Raw genomic sequence first — 14,981 nt, 5'->3', positions numbered from 1 at the left:
CTAATAAAGGGTTATGTCATTTATTTACATTTCTTTTTCTTTTTAGAATTTATATGGAGTCAAGAAGAACATAGAAATATGGGAGCGTGGACCTTCGTCAAACCTCGTTTTGAAAATTTATTAGGCAGAAAGGTGGGTAAAATGTTAACACAATGCCTTGGGAAACGAAAAATCAGCTATATAACACAACACATAACGGTTCTTGAGATAGAGCCCGCTGACATGCAGACGGACGGCCTTATGCTTAGTAATAAGATTCCGTTTTTCACCCTTGAAGTACGTAAGTAGTATTAAAAATGGTTATTCATATTTTGTATGCATGTCTATGCCTCGGTTTCCGTAACGAAATTTAGGCGCTCTCATGTTTACACGCGGGTCAGTGAAGCGAAAACGTAGACTTTGTTCTACGAATGTAAAAATGTCTAAAAAATAACGAATATAAATTTGAAGAATGAAGAAATGTACTATTGGTGTTCGATTCGTAATAAATACAATTACTCGTGCGTTAACGAAAGCGAAATCAAATGCTGAGCTGAGACACGAGTGAACAGAATTGTTTTAGCGCCAGTACACGTGACACCGCGACATGTTCGGTGCCAAGAGCGCATCTTAATTAATACCAGAGGCATCTGGTACAAATTATTACTCTGCCAGTCAACTGGCTCAGTACTAAACGAAGTGAAAATCTACTGAACTTGATTAAACTCGTCTTTGCCAGGTCAATGCTCAATTTGCACTGACTCTGACTAACTTGCAAACTTCCGCACACTATTTTATATTAACTTCATTGTTACATAACTTAGAACATTTGTCGAAGAAATTTAATTAAATAGAGCTTATAGGTAAGTGTATTAACATGAGCTTTTAAGTTTATAAGGCGCTATTCGAATTTAGTAAGTAGATGAATTGACAATAAGGATGACTGACTTCGTGTTCAATTTTTCCAAACCGCGAAGATACGCCATAGATATGAGTCATGCATATCAATTACATGGAAATAAATTCAATAAAGTAGGCGACATGACACGTTGTATCTTTGATCCTATTGATCAAAAACCGTACACGTGCTTACTTGTAAGTTGCCTTGCCCCGTAGGCACATTATGTGGTAAAGTAAGATTTCAAGAGGTAACTTCAGTTGCCAGAACACGTGTATAGACCGTGCCTGTTGGAGGGTCTGCCATCTCGTGACCTGAATCGAAAACGAAAACAATTCACGCTCCTAAGTAGGTAACCTCCCCCCCCCCCCCCCCCCCTCCCGCTCCCGACAATCCACGCTGGCTCTATTTCGCATAGTAGGGTCTGCCGTCTAGTGACTTAACTCTAAAAATGTAAACTTAAAAATAAATATAATGATTCGCGCCAATGAATAGAGGGCGCCTGTGCTGCCGTCTACAATTCATGCACGCTCCCTATTGGATCGTGTAACCCCGTCTACTTCAGCTGTCACAAGCAGTTGCAATATATTGCATTGCATCTCAATATACATGTATTTATACATCACAAAACAAAACTGATTTTTAAATCACTTTCGAATGGCATCTATATATATTATTATTTGTTTTCAGTTGGTATACACGGGTCGAGCGGAGGCTCCAACACCGGCAGTCGGCGCGAGCGTGCTGCATCGAAGGGAAGTTGAACATATTCTCCGAGAACCACTTTACAACATCAAATGATGCGGTCCTATTCAAAATCAAGAGTCCACGGGAAAAACGTTCAGACTCGTTTTTATATCCACTCACATTGTTATTCATAAAGTGGTATATAATGCAAATATTTAATATGTGGTAAAATATCTAATTTGTGGTTATTAGGTAATTGTTTTACTATCATATGTAACGAACAGGGTATTATAAAGATGCATTTATTTTTTTATACTTGTATACACACTTAAAGCGCGCGGTTGTTTTATGCGATAAACGTATTAACGTTAAACGCGATGCGTTTGCCGCACACCCGTTTTAAATCAGATATAGGTAGGTATTATTTTAGGTACGCGGTAAACACAGCAGTAAGCGCATTGTCATTTGCCCTACATTCCGTGATCGTATGCGTTTAAGGGTCTCCCCAAACCAGTCGACGCGGAGTCGGCTTTCGCCGAGTGTTTTACACCACACTATTCGCATTTAGCCGATCGACCGTCTCCGCGGTTGGACACCTGCGTTTAGCAGTCTCATCCTTCTTGCGGCCGTAGAGACGCCCGATCGCCTGCGACTTGCTATCGCAACAGTTGTAAAGCGACGGTCGGCTCTCCCGTGCTCCGTCCTGCCGTCGAGACGTCAGACAGCACACGTACAGCCGTTGAGTCCGACGAACAGATGTAGGACAGCGGGTGATCGGCAATCGTAAATCTCATTTTTGGAGACTGGTTGTTAGTAACAACCTGAGTTTGAAATTGAACAGACCTGTAAGATTATTTTCCTTGGTAATTATTACATATTATATAATAACCTGTGATGATGGATATTTTACGTAGACGGGCATGGAAAAAAAGGCTTACCAGCATTTTTATCGTAGCCTACTTGTTGGAAGAGCTAGAACAGCAGCAAAAGCGGAGGCGACCGTGGGTTAATTTTTTGTGGCAATATAGATTAAGTGAAGGTGAATTTAATTTACGATATCCTCGTTTGAGACTCGATCCAAAAATGTTTTACGATTATTATGGAATGACCGCAACAAAATTTGACTTCTTATTGGATTTGCTAAGACGAACGGCTTCCGCCAGCTCTGACCGGTCCTTATCGTAGGTACTCGGCCGTGATCGGAGCCGTTCAACTCTTTCCGGCACCGTACGGCGGTATAAGGAGATTTATGAATGCGAACGTGTGCGGTAGGCTGCAAACAGCTTCGTACGAACGCGAACAGCTTTACGGCAAAACGCCGTTTTCCCGTCGAAAGACGTCGTTTCGCGTGGGCCGAGCCGATTTACGACTTATTCGCTCTTATTGCGTTGACATAAAGCTTTTTCCGTACGCGATTTGCCGAAACGGCGTCGACTAGTTTGGGGAGACCCTAACGCTGCGTCTATCGTATCGTATAAAACCACCGCGCGCTTAAAGATTGTTTTTAAGGTGCTTTGGGATGATTTCGAACGATATAACCTACAAATAAATCAATAATATTATCCCAGCAGTGGTATTATTGTTTGAATGGTAGTATGTATGATGTGAAAAATATTTAAATTTTTTGCACTAACAGTCGTTGTGAGTGGACTAAATAAAACTCTAGTCTAGACCAGTTTTTTTCTATAATAAATTATACCTTTTTTATACTCCAAAGCACCCTTGCCAAAATTAAGTTGTAATTATTTTTGTTGCCATAGTAAATTAAGTTTCAAATTATAACAATGGTACATTTTATTACCTTTCCTATAAAACTTCACATGCTTAAGGGCAGTATGGCTAAATATATGTTCGAGAGTCCAATCATGTCAAATACAAAACCGAAACCTCTCGGTACAAAAAGTACTGACATTGAACTAGCCCTTAGGTCGCATGGTCCGACTGGCTAGTCCGATCAATCGGAATACGAATATTTTTTTTCCCCGCTGGCTCGATTGATCGGAATATAAGGACTTCTCTAATTCTCTTAGTCCTACTATCGGAATAACGGGATTTTAAAAATTCCGAGAAAATACGATGGAAAACATTATGCACTACATCGTAATCTACATTTTCTTAAATCTTTTTAAATTCAATTTTATGACTTATAACCACATGAGTTGTATTAAGTACCTACTGCCTTCCTTTGGGGGAAGTATAAGCCCCCACTTCCTTATCGCTTACATGGAAAAACACCCTTTAAGATCAATTGATGTAAATTATTAATTTAAATCCTTGGTAATTATTCAAAGAATTAGATACTAACGCTTATTATGTTTAAACTTTACTATCGCACGTTTTACGTAACCTACGTACCAAATAGCAAATGTTGATTTTGTTCAACCTCCGATAAAAACTGAATAGGTATAAGTCGACACAACATTACTTCTTGCCCTTCTTTTTCTTCTTGTTGAAGTCCGGCGGATGGAACCCCCTGGCCTGCAGCAGCTCCTGCACGTTGTGGCACCCATAGTACACGTTGTCCATCGCCGCATCAGTCAACATATCCACGTTACATCTCCCCTTACTCTTGCCTTTCTTGCCTCTGCCGCCACCTTTCTTAGCCTTCTTACTATCTCCTTCTTCCTTTTCCTTCTTTTCCTTTTTCTTTCCTTTACCTTTGCCAGCCATGATTATGTTTAGTGTGTAGCGAAGCAGAATCGATTAAATACTGTTTAGAGAAAATGCCATGGTAACCAGCATGTTTATGACGAGGAAAAACTGCCAATATCAGGGCGCGATTTTTTACCGCCTGTTGATACCGAACAAGCAAATTTTTACCTTTTTCTTGGAATTTTAATAAGGAGTTCATAAAAAACATCCATGACTCAGACTCACAAAAATAAATGCCCTTACCGGGATTCGAACCCATGACCATCGGCTTCTCAGGCAGGGTCACTACCCACAGTACCCACTAGGCCAGACCGGTCGTCTAAAGTACAGTACCTAGTTAGCAGTGGTGTCTATTAATGGCATCCGATAACATACTTTTGCGTACAGTTGACTTCCGATTATGCAAACTACATCACCAGATGTCACTATAAAATTGATACAACTTAAAGGCATGAATACAACATTAAGAAGGTTGCATATACCTCGTATGTCAAGACTTACCTTTATTCATAATGTTGTTACCTAGCAACTGTTGTTAATTGTTGAAAAAATGTAAACAGAGATATGATTGATATGAACTTATTATTTCTCTATTCATTTTAAAGTGCAGAGCAGAGCAGAGTAAAATCGGAGCAAGCATTAAACCCGAGTCAAATATAAATAGGCAAATTAGAATCCCAATAGTCCCAATGTTTGTAACATGTTATTAAAGAAAAACAATTCCAAACAGAATCAGAAGCTGCAAGTACTTACAACACCTAGTCTATTATTACTATCTTGTATACCAAATTTAAAGCAATAAACATATACTTGCTTTACTATAAAGTATGTCTTTTTTTGGATTCCATTCTTTTAAAACTTTTCTACATAATATTTAGATCTACTTGGGCGGCTTAGGTACAAGTTAGTATTTTGTTTAATATCTTGTAAACAAAAAAACTGAAAGTTTCAAGAAATCAAACAATAAAATTAACTTGTAAACCACCCAAGTAGACCTAATAATATTAGTACCTACCTACACAGACGAATGCATATGTAGATGTGCACACACACACATACATAGCTAGTTTCGGATACAAAATAGAGATAGCGCTTCGAAATTAGTTTCTATAAAATGCTTCAAGAGGGCTCACTTTTCCTATATACTTACTTTACTCTTTGTACTCTACGCAGAGTTATGAAGGATCTAAGTAACTATACCTTCTACTGAAATTTGAGATCGCGATGCGATGATAATGATTTTATGATAAGGTAATTGGTAAATGAGGTCAAAATACGAAAGCTCCATGAAAGCTCCCTTCAACAGGAGTCAAAAATTGGCATGTTTTTGACGCATTGTCATAGTCAAATTTAACGTTAACATCGGCCAAAATTAATATAAAACAACTAGAAAGTAACATAAAATAACCCACAATGGCTTAATATTCTTGAATCAACCATAGCTATCATACAACATGCAGATTTAAAGTTTACAGTAGATATACCGGTACAGGTACGTACAAAGTTTACACTATCAATAGATTTTGGATCACCTACGTTCGTACCTACCGTACGAGTATAAGCGATTATTATAAAGCTCTCTACTAGGGCCTGATTATAACTAATTAGTAGGTACCTCACGTACCTGTTGCCGGGAAAGTAAACAGAAACAACGGTTAATTCCGTTCTACTTTTCTAATATGTACATAGCTTCCATCAGTTGCAGCTCGGAGCTTTTTCTAACGAGTATTTTACTTGTATCACTAAGGCTAGGCAGGTTTTATGTTGAAAACATGATGTGTGCTTGTAAATGAAGACTCCCAAAAAGATGGCCGCGATTTACTAAAATTGTGATTTAGTGTTGTTTTCTATCTTCTAAATTATACATAAGGATGACTTGACCAACAATTGAACAAGCCTTGAACATGACTTGACCAAAAGAATCTTATCACGATAAAATTTGCCGAAGTGCCGCGTAAATATCGAATATCGATGAAATGCTAATTTGTCCCTACCTATCTACTTGTCACAGCCTTAGGCGGGACCAGTGCTGTAAAATTCGTAAGCCATTTTAGGGTTCTGTAATACCTACTTATAATTCATTATCGACATTTTTTTCTTTCACTTAATCGGTTTTTTTCATGTATCCTTGTTTTTCAAGCGACATCTACTAGCGACTCGCGAGGCGATTTTGTGCGATTCGAAAACGCGCTAACAGACTGCAAGTCTACCACTTAACTCAGTCAGTTGGTTAAATAGTGCGGTGGTATTTTAAGCATATAGATAAATACCTATTCTATATTGATTAACTTAATATACATAGTTAACAATAAAATAACCACAAATATAAAAAAAACCGGGCAAGTGCGAGTCGGACTCGCGCACGAAGGGTTCCGTACCATTATTTATAAAAACGCCAAAAAAATATGTTTGTTGTATGGGAGCCCCCCTTAAATATTTATTTTATTCTGTTTTTAGTATTTGTTGTTATAGCGGCAACAGAAATACATCATCTGTGAAAATTTCAACTGTCTAGCTATCACGGTTCATGAGATACAGCGTGGTGACAGACGGACGGATAGCGAAGTCTCAGTAATAGGGTCCCGTTTGACCCTTTGGGTACGGAACCCTAAAAATAAATTGTCACGGACCGCCTCAGTTAAATGGAAGACCGATTAATTAGATGCTGAATGTTTCTGACACAACGTGTAAAAAAACGTAAGTGATTGAAGTAGATAGGGCAAATGTATTGATACTGAATACTGGAGTTTCATCTTACAAAATTAAATTATGAAAGTAGTATGTTATTTAGATATATGCTCCATAAGAAATACTAATTAAATACTATTTTGTTATAAAAAAGTGAGATTAATGTTTAATTTCGATATTAAAATTGTAGTTTAAAATATCTGTATGTCACGTGACCGAAAATGTCGACTACCATTTAATTCTCGTGAGTGACGTCACTACAGCACAGACAAGTCTTATTTTTTTAACAACGGCGTTTCTTTGTTTTGTTACTGCACTGCTATCACGTCACTAGTATGGTGGCTAACTTTTTGGTGACGAACATTTATTGTTTAAATTTTAAACAATTTTTTCTTTACATATGTTCAGCGATATTAATTTCAGGAAATAAAAATACCAGTTGGCTATCGTATCTATACAAAATTTATAAATATATATTTTTTAATTTAGAATAGTCTATTGTAACTGTATCACAGCTGAAGATTCTTGCTTTCAGCGCTACCTCTCACTAATACATACTACAAATCTCTTTCAGTGACATTGACTAGTAACAATGAGCGTCCCACCGGTGGGAATCGACCTCGGCACAACGTACTCGTGCGTGGGCGTGTTCCAAAACGGCAGGGTCGAGATCATAGCCAACGACCACGGCAACAGGACCACTCCGTCTTATGTCGCCTTCAACGAGAATGAGAGGTTGATAGGAGATGCTGCTAAGAATCAGGTAGGTAACATAGTTAAGAGGAGTTGTACTTACCTACTTTGCTGTTGGTTTGTCTAAGTGCGATATGATAAATTATTTCATTTATATAGGTTATATGAACATGATTTATCTTTTAGGCAGCAACAAACCCAAAAAACACAGTTTTCGATGCCAAGCGGTTGATAGGAAGAAAATTTGACGATCCTTATGTCCAAAATGACCTTAAAAATTGGCCATTCGAAGTCATTGCGGAAGGTGGCAAGCCAAAAATTGTCGTAGAATACAAAAAAGAAAAAAAGAAGTTCACCCCAGAAGAAATATCCTCGATGGTGTTGACAAAAATGAAAGAAACTGCTGAAACATATTTAGGAGGGACTGTAAAAGATGCAGTTATAACAGTCCCTGCTTACTTCAATGATTCGCAACGCCAAGCAACCAAAGATGCTGGGACGATTTCTGGACTACATGTTCTTAGAATTATCAACGAGCCAACAGCAGCTGCCCTCGCTTATGGCTTGGATAAAAATTTGAAAGGTGACAAGAATGTTCTTATATTTGATCTCGGTGGTGGGACATTTGATGTTTCAATTCTCACAATAGCTGAGGGATCGCTCTTTGAAGTTCGGTCGACATCAGGGGACACTCACTTAGGAGGTGAAGATTTTGATAGTCGAATGGTTGATCACTTTGCTCAAGAATTCGAAAAGAAGTACAAGAAAAATTTGAGGGACAACCCTAAAGCAGTCAGAAGATTACGCACGGCCTGTGAACGAGCTAAAAGAACGCTTTCAACTAGCACTGAAGCCAACGTGGAGGTCGATGCGTTATTCGAAGGCATAGACTTTTATTCAAAAATCACAAGAGCACGTTTCGAAGAGCTGAACTCTGATCTGTTTCGAGCCACGCTGGCGCCTGTAGAGAAGGCTTTAAAAGACGCTAAATTAAATACAAGAGAAATACACGATGTCGTATGTGTAGGCGGTTCAACGAGAATTCCTAAGATACAAAGACTGTTGCAGGCAAGTATCTAATAGTAATAACACAATTGATAGGATTTACTTATATCGATTCTTAAACCTAACTTTAAACGTTGCATTTCAGGAGTTTTTCGGCGGCAAAACCTTAAATCTTAATATTAATCCTGATGAAGCTGTAGCTTACGGTGCTGCTGTCCAAGCCGCTATAGTCACAGGATCCAAAGACGAGCGTATAGCTGACGTTCTTTTGGTGGATGTAATACCGCTGTCTCTTGGTATCGAGACTGCTGGAGGCGTCATGACAAAGCTGGTTGACAGAAACACCAGAATACCAATAGAGCAGAAGCAAATATTTACGACATATGCTGATAATCAACCAGCAGTTACTATTCAGGTAAGTAAAACAACGTCTGAAAATATCGATACGAAAATAGTGCCAAAATATGTTATATGGGCAAAAAAGTCGTGTATACATATTTTTAGCACTTTTTTCGTATCGATATTTTCAGACGTGACCGTATAATTAATTAATTACCTGCTCACTTAGGTACCTATTCAGAAAATTGTCATTTGCAGATATACGAAGGCGAGAGAGCACTGACGAAGGATAACAATTTGCTAGGGACATTTAATTTGTCAGGCATACCTCCCGCGCCAAGAGGTGTGCCTCAGATTGAAGTAAGTTAAGTACATACATTATTTATTTCTAGTAAAGCCTGTAGCTATCGGACTACACGCGCTACTCAAGAATGTGAGGTTCGATAGCTGAACTGGTGTGTGACTGCCGGTTTGGCGAGGTGCCGATAAGGGATAAAAGAAGGATTTGGGAGGGTTGGATGCTAGTTCTTGAATGTAGCGAATTTAAATCCTTGTATACTTACTTAGTTTAGTACTTGTGAATCGTTAAGAAATAGGCACCTAATAAACACAAAACACATCACAACTTATTTGTTTTTTATTCGACTCAGGTGTCATTTGACATTGACGCCAACGGCATCCTGACTGTGAAAGCCCAGGACCGAAGCACTGGGCGGTCGGAGAACATCACTATATCGAACGACAAAGGTCGTCTGTCTAAGAAAGACATAGAGAAGATGCTACACGACGCTGAGAAATTCAAAAAGGAAGACGAAGCCGTGAGAAAACGCGTGGGGTTGAAGAATCAGCTTGAGGCGTATGCGTATGGGTGCAAAGCGGTTAGTTAGACTGTTTTTTAACTTACGATACGATAGTTCTATAAACACTATGAAAATAAATATATAACTAATACCTACTAATTACCTAATTAATGTTATTATGGCACGACCCACCCACCACTGTAGTAAAAGAAAAAATCTAAAGTTCCGCGATGCTTTAATCACAAATCTTGGAACCCGTTGAATTCCCGATAACCTAATTTGAATATCAATATTCAATCAGGACAGAGTTCCGAACGATCGTAAATATGCGATATTGGAGAACGAATTAAACACGAATTGAACGGAATTCATCAAAAACTTTTAAATGATACTATATGTATAAGTAATAGAGCCACTTTTACTTTTTTATCCCCGACCCAAAAAGAAGGGTTAATACGTTTAAAGTCAATGTCTATCTATGTATCTGTCTGTGGACTCATAGCTTCCGAACGGATGGATCGATTTCGATGCGATCTAACATTAGAGCGAGTTTCCAAGCGGTGGTTGTTTGCTATGATTGCTAAAAATCAATCCAGCAGTTTAAAGAGTATCTTTTCTTTTCAAAATGATGTAAGGTATTTTTTGACGTGGTGGAGGTTTAATATTTTTAATTAAAAAAGTCGAAAGTAGTAGAAAGGTGCGAATTTTAAACCGGAGATCGTGGGTTGGAACTTCAGCTCGTACCTTCAATCGGTTTATCTGAATTTATGGTTATGATGAATATCATTTGATGATAAGTAACATAATTGTCTTTCATACAGGCAATAGAAAACGCAGGCGCCCGTCTTACAGCAGAAGAAAAAACCGCCGTGGAAAAAGAGTGCACAAACCAACTGCGATGGCTCGAAGAGCATCCGGACGCGTCCAAGTCAGACTTAGAAGCTCACTTGAAGCAAGCCGAGAAGGTTAGTAGTTAGGTAGGGGATTTTTATGCGGTTTTTATCTATGAATAGAGATTGTGGAATAGATTGTGGAAGGTTTAGGTCTATAATAACTACACAAATTATTTGTTGTAAGTGTTGTTGTTTTATGTAAGTTGGTTGAAATATGACGATGTTTGCTCATGAGGTCGGAAAAAATCACGCTGGCTTGGAGCTTTAATCGAAAACGCTGCACAATCCGTTTGAGATATAAAAATACAATGTAGATAGGTATGGTGGAACTCTCTTTCATTGGTTTACAAAAAAGTACGCGATGGCTTGGACTAATAACATAAGTCTATCTTTTGAGATTCTTAACTATACCCATTCTTTATCCCATCACGCCGTACACATAAATAACTTTTTGGCAAAATTTTCATTTTTGATACAAGCTTTTATCGCTAACTGTACTTTTCATTCCACAGTTAACTAATTCTCATCGAGACAGTTCTAAAACCCCCAAACACAATTAGCAAGGCAACCTTGTTTTATCACAGAGTTCCTTTGACTACCCCCTGTCTCCATCATCAGATCAGCTCTATGTCATAATAATATTGCATTGTCAGCCGATTTATACATGCATGCAAAATTTCAGCTAAATCGGAAACCGGGAAGTGGATCAAATTGAACTTGCAAGATTTGATTACAGACCGACAGACAGACAACGGGACAGGTGAAACTAAATAAAAGCTTGAAAAAACCTTCTAACTTCGAGAACGTTCCAAGTGAATAGGCTGGCATGAACGATGTAAGTAAAAAAAACATGATAAACTTAGATTGGCCAAAACACGAAAACCATGTAAGTTTTACTGCGGTCATGTTAAGCTGGTTCTGTGCCTCTTGTGCGGAATTACCTTCAGTGTCACTATTTATGAGACAAAAATGGATACAGATCCATCACGCACAGATCTTTTTGGAGTATGTTAATGTTATGAAGATAAGAGTATTTAGTGAAATATTAACCCCTCATATGTATTCATTCTGTAAGGTGTGCCAGCCGGCCATGATGAAGTTACATGGAGCAGTGAGCAGCGGAGGGCCGAGCTGCGCCCGCAGAACCAGCGATGATGGACCTAGAGTCACCGAAATTGATTAAACATTATGGTAGTTAAATTGGTCAGTCGTGTAATAAGAAATCATTCATAATGTGCCATATGTTTAAAAACAAAAAGGATAAATAAAAACAACAGTAAAATAATAGGGCTCAAAGTATTATTCATGCCATTCGCAACTCCTTCGAGAACTACGCGATGAAAAGGTGTTCTTGAGCAGATAGTATCAGCCACAGGAGCATACCTAAAAAAGTCAAACGCAGGGGCATAGCTATTGTTTTTTTTTAATACTACGTCGGTGGCAAACAAGCATACGGCCTGCCTGATGGTAAGCTGTCTCCGTAGCCTATGTACACCTGCAACTCCAGAGGAGTTACATGCGCGTTGCCGACCCTAACCCCACCCCCCTCGTTAATTCCCCTCCCCCTCCCCCTCGTTCGTTAATATTAAAATACATCAAATTATATAAAAATATTTTCCATAATGTCAATATCCAGAGGAAAAGGACGTTTTCATCTTTCCTGTTCGGAAAGTGTGATTTTCATGAGCATGAGATAGCCGGGTGGAAAATAGCTTTTCCCATTTTCTGTATCTCCATTCATTTAAGGCGGTACAGACACCTATTGCTATTTCTTTCTGTCTCTTGAAAAAAGCTATTCAAATCATTTAACTATTCCACTCATTCACGGTGGTACAGACACCTATTGCTATCTCTTTCTGTCTCTTAAAAATAGGTATTAAAATGTCTGAAACCATAGACAATCTAGCAATTGAACGAATGAAACAGGCTGACGCAACTAGGAACAAAATAAGTTTTGTATGGAACTTGTTTCGCAAATCTTTGCCAACGAAGAAAAATAAAACGTCAGTGCTATTTATTCTGTCAAGTTTACATCAAGTCAACTGTCAGCCTAATTGTTTTGTTTGTTATGAAGGCTTCAATGTTTTGTTCGGGTATATCGTGCAATTTCTTTATTATTTAGTGATAATATCGAAAATAGTGAACCGTGATCAGAGTAAAGAACGAGTTTGTTACAATGCCACCGAGAAAACGGTTTACTAAGTGTGAAATATGTGGCCGGCGAGCCACTCGAGAAAATCACGAAAAAAGGGATATTATGGCGAAATTTCCCTTGGATAAATACCGGTACGTATTGCTTTAGATACTTTTGACCTTATTTTGGTGCAGCAAGCTTTAAACACATCGAAAATTTGATATTTTATATTATTTTTAGTTGTGAACTAGGGATGTACTAAAACTATCGATAATTGTATGTTTATTTGTATATCAGTGTAAGTAATTGAATAAAATATGTGAAATTTCCTGAGAACTTGCATGCAATTATGACACAAAATTAATTCGTCGAAGATTTTCAGTGGAAAATTATCTATCATCTATGCATTAATGGTCATTATTTAACATATTTTTTTTAATCTAATAATTATTTAGTATATAAATCTGAAATGTAAATAAATTAATCTCTCTTTTTGTGATCAATAAAAAATAATATACGACATTATTACACAAATTGACTTAATCCCGTAGGAAGCTCAATAAGACATGTGTTGTGGGTACTTAGACAACGATATATACATATACATACATAGAAAACACACATGACTCAGGAACAAATACGCATGGTCATCACATAAATAAATGCCCGTACCAGGATTTGAACCTGGGACCATCGGCTTCATAGGCAGGGTTACTGCCCAGTAGGCCAGACCGGTTCTCATGATTAACAGACTTCAAAATACATAAAAAGTTAGAGCATTGATAAAGGGTTGTTGATAATTGGATGCCAAAAAAACATGATTTATAGATGCATATTAGCGCTAGTAATAGTTGATAATCTCATTAGCAAACACTTGGAATATAAACTGTACATAACCAAGGCTGTATGTTTTCAGATGCAGGCAGTGGGTCAAATCTGTTGGGAACGAAGACCTGATACATCTTCCCATAGAAAAGTTACATTTATTGAAACATGTATCTGCAGATCATTTTGAAAATAGTGCTTTTAATAAAAAAAAAATAAGAAAAAATATAGTGGAGGATTTTATAATTACATTCGGAGTGTAACGAGGTATTCTAAAATAGAATCCTAGCGTAGTGAGGGATTCAAGTGTTAACGCTTGAGGGTGATATTCCACCTATACAATTTCTTTGTCCAATGTGTATTGCGTCTCACATTTTGCTTAATAACAGAGTGAGACGCAATAACATTGGACCAAGAAATTGGATAGGTGGAATACCACCCTAAGGTGGAAATATTTTTGCTACCACGTGATAAATTTACACACTGCTTTTTACATCACCTATGCGGAAATTATTATGGTACAAATAAAAAATAAATAAATTAAACAAATTTAATTAATGTTAATTAAATTAAATAATTTAACCTAAGAAGTATGCAAAAAGAGGAAAAAAAAGTGATCCCTCCTAGTAGGGAAGAAAAGTGCTACTTTGATCCTTCCTAGAATCCTAGTGGTGAAGAACAACAAGGTGGTCTTAAAAAAAATCGGGTCCACATTAAGCTTGACCACGTATTAGTCCACTCATAGAACTATCCACTGAATAACATACAACTTAAATGTGGACTCGATCCTAACTTGATTTCGAGTACAAAATTTGTAGACAAGAGTCTATATTTCAACCCTTCCCATTTTATCGATATCGATAAGAAACGCAAGCGTGTAGCGTACTACACTATTTAAATTGCTTATGTTGGTACTATGGTTCTTTGACAGTTCTTTGTCGTACATTTTGGTAATGATTTGCGAAACAAACGGATTCCACTCGCTAGTAGTGAAGTCCCGTCTCTTAAAACGTAGTGATTATATGCTCTTTGGAATGAAATGATTGAATAATGGGTTTTATAGGCTGAGTTCGTACCCAATTTATCGGGATTGTATCAAAAATCGTTTGCGATTTGTTGCATGTGTTTTGTTTGTTGTTTATAGAGTAGAGCCCATTAAACAAACTTTTTAATTGGAAACAAAATCATAGAAAAGGCGGGAATAACGGATAAAACAAGAAAATTGTTCAGTTCTGAATAAAAATTGATTTATCGTGCGATTCCAGCGACGAAGAAATTAATTCATTTCCCGAATCGATAAAAGTAGAGGCGAAAACGGCGATCGATAGTTTGTTACCGGAATGTTCTAAGGAGAGATATGAAGGCATACGACCACTTTATAAACTGGA

General features: G+C 37.6%; 3 protein-coding genes across 3 annotated transcripts in view; 2 read left to right on the top strand and 1 right to left on the bottom strand.

Moving 5' to 3' along the window:
• The window catches only part of LOC133516357 (probable 2-oxoglutarate dehydrogenase E1 component DHKTD1 homolog, mitochondrial), a 40,503-nt gene extending 37,167 nt beyond the window's left edge, over positions 1-3,336 (top strand). Inside the window, exons 19-20 of the mRNA XM_061849263.1 lie at positions 47-132; positions 1,568-3,336. Of these exons, the coding sequence (XP_061705247.1) occupies positions 47-132; positions 1,568-1,678 (197 nt within the window). The 3' untranslated portion in view covers positions 1,679-3,336. The remainder of the gene's footprint in view (positions 1-46; positions 133-1,567) is intronic.
• Positions 3,337-3,985: 649 nt separating this feature from the next.
• Positions 3,986-4,253, bottom strand: LOC133516359 (small lysine-rich protein 1). Its single transcript, XM_061849265.1, has one exon. It carries the CDS (start codon positions 4,232-4,234, stop codon positions 3,986-3,988), a length of 249 nt encoding a protein of 82 aa, XP_061705249.1. The 5' UTR covers positions 4,235-4,253.
• Positions 4,254-5,406: 1,153 nt separating this feature from the next.
• LOC133516358 (heat shock protein 68-like) lies at positions 5,407-11,919 on the top strand. The gene is made up of 8 exons (XM_061849264.1): positions 5,407-5,708; positions 7,479-7,667; positions 7,784-8,665; positions 8,748-9,017; positions 9,200-9,301; positions 9,592-9,819; positions 10,563-10,706; positions 11,710-11,919. Exons 2-8 carry the CDS (start codon positions 7,497-7,499, stop codon positions 11,815-11,817), a joined length of 1,905 nt encoding a protein of 634 aa, XP_061705248.1. The 5' UTR covers positions 5,407-5,708; positions 7,479-7,496; the 3' UTR covers positions 11,818-11,919.
• The last annotated feature ends 3,062 nt before the right edge of the window (positions 11,920-14,981 follow it).

Source organism: Cydia pomonella, chromosome 3 (genome assembly GCF_033807575.1).
Source record: "Cydia pomonella isolate Wapato2018A chromosome 3, ilCydPomo1, whole genome shotgun sequence".
In the NCBI taxonomy this organism is placed as follows: Eukaryota; Metazoa; Arthropoda; class Insecta; order Lepidoptera; family Tortricidae; genus Cydia; species Cydia pomonella.
The sequence above is the reverse complement of the archived record's forward strand: the minus strand, read 5'-3'. Positions and strand labels throughout refer to the sequence as shown.

Coding starts and splice junctions, on each gene's coding strand:
- LOC133516358 (XM_061849264.1), top strand. CDS start 7,497: ATGAGCGTCCCACCGGTGGGAATCGACCTCGGCACAACGTACTCGTGC. Junction 8,666..8,747: donor AGATACAAAGACTGTTGCAG/GCAAGTATCTAA, acceptor GTTGCATTTCAG/GAGTTTTTCGGCGGCAAAAC. Junction 9,302..9,591: donor GAGGTGTGCCTCAGATTGAA/GTAAGTTAAGTA, acceptor TATTCGACTCAG/GTGTCATTTGACATTGACGC.
- LOC133516359 (XM_061849265.1), bottom strand. CDS start 4,234: ATGGCTGGCAAAGGTAAAGGAAAGAAAAAGGAAAAGAAGGAAAAGGAA.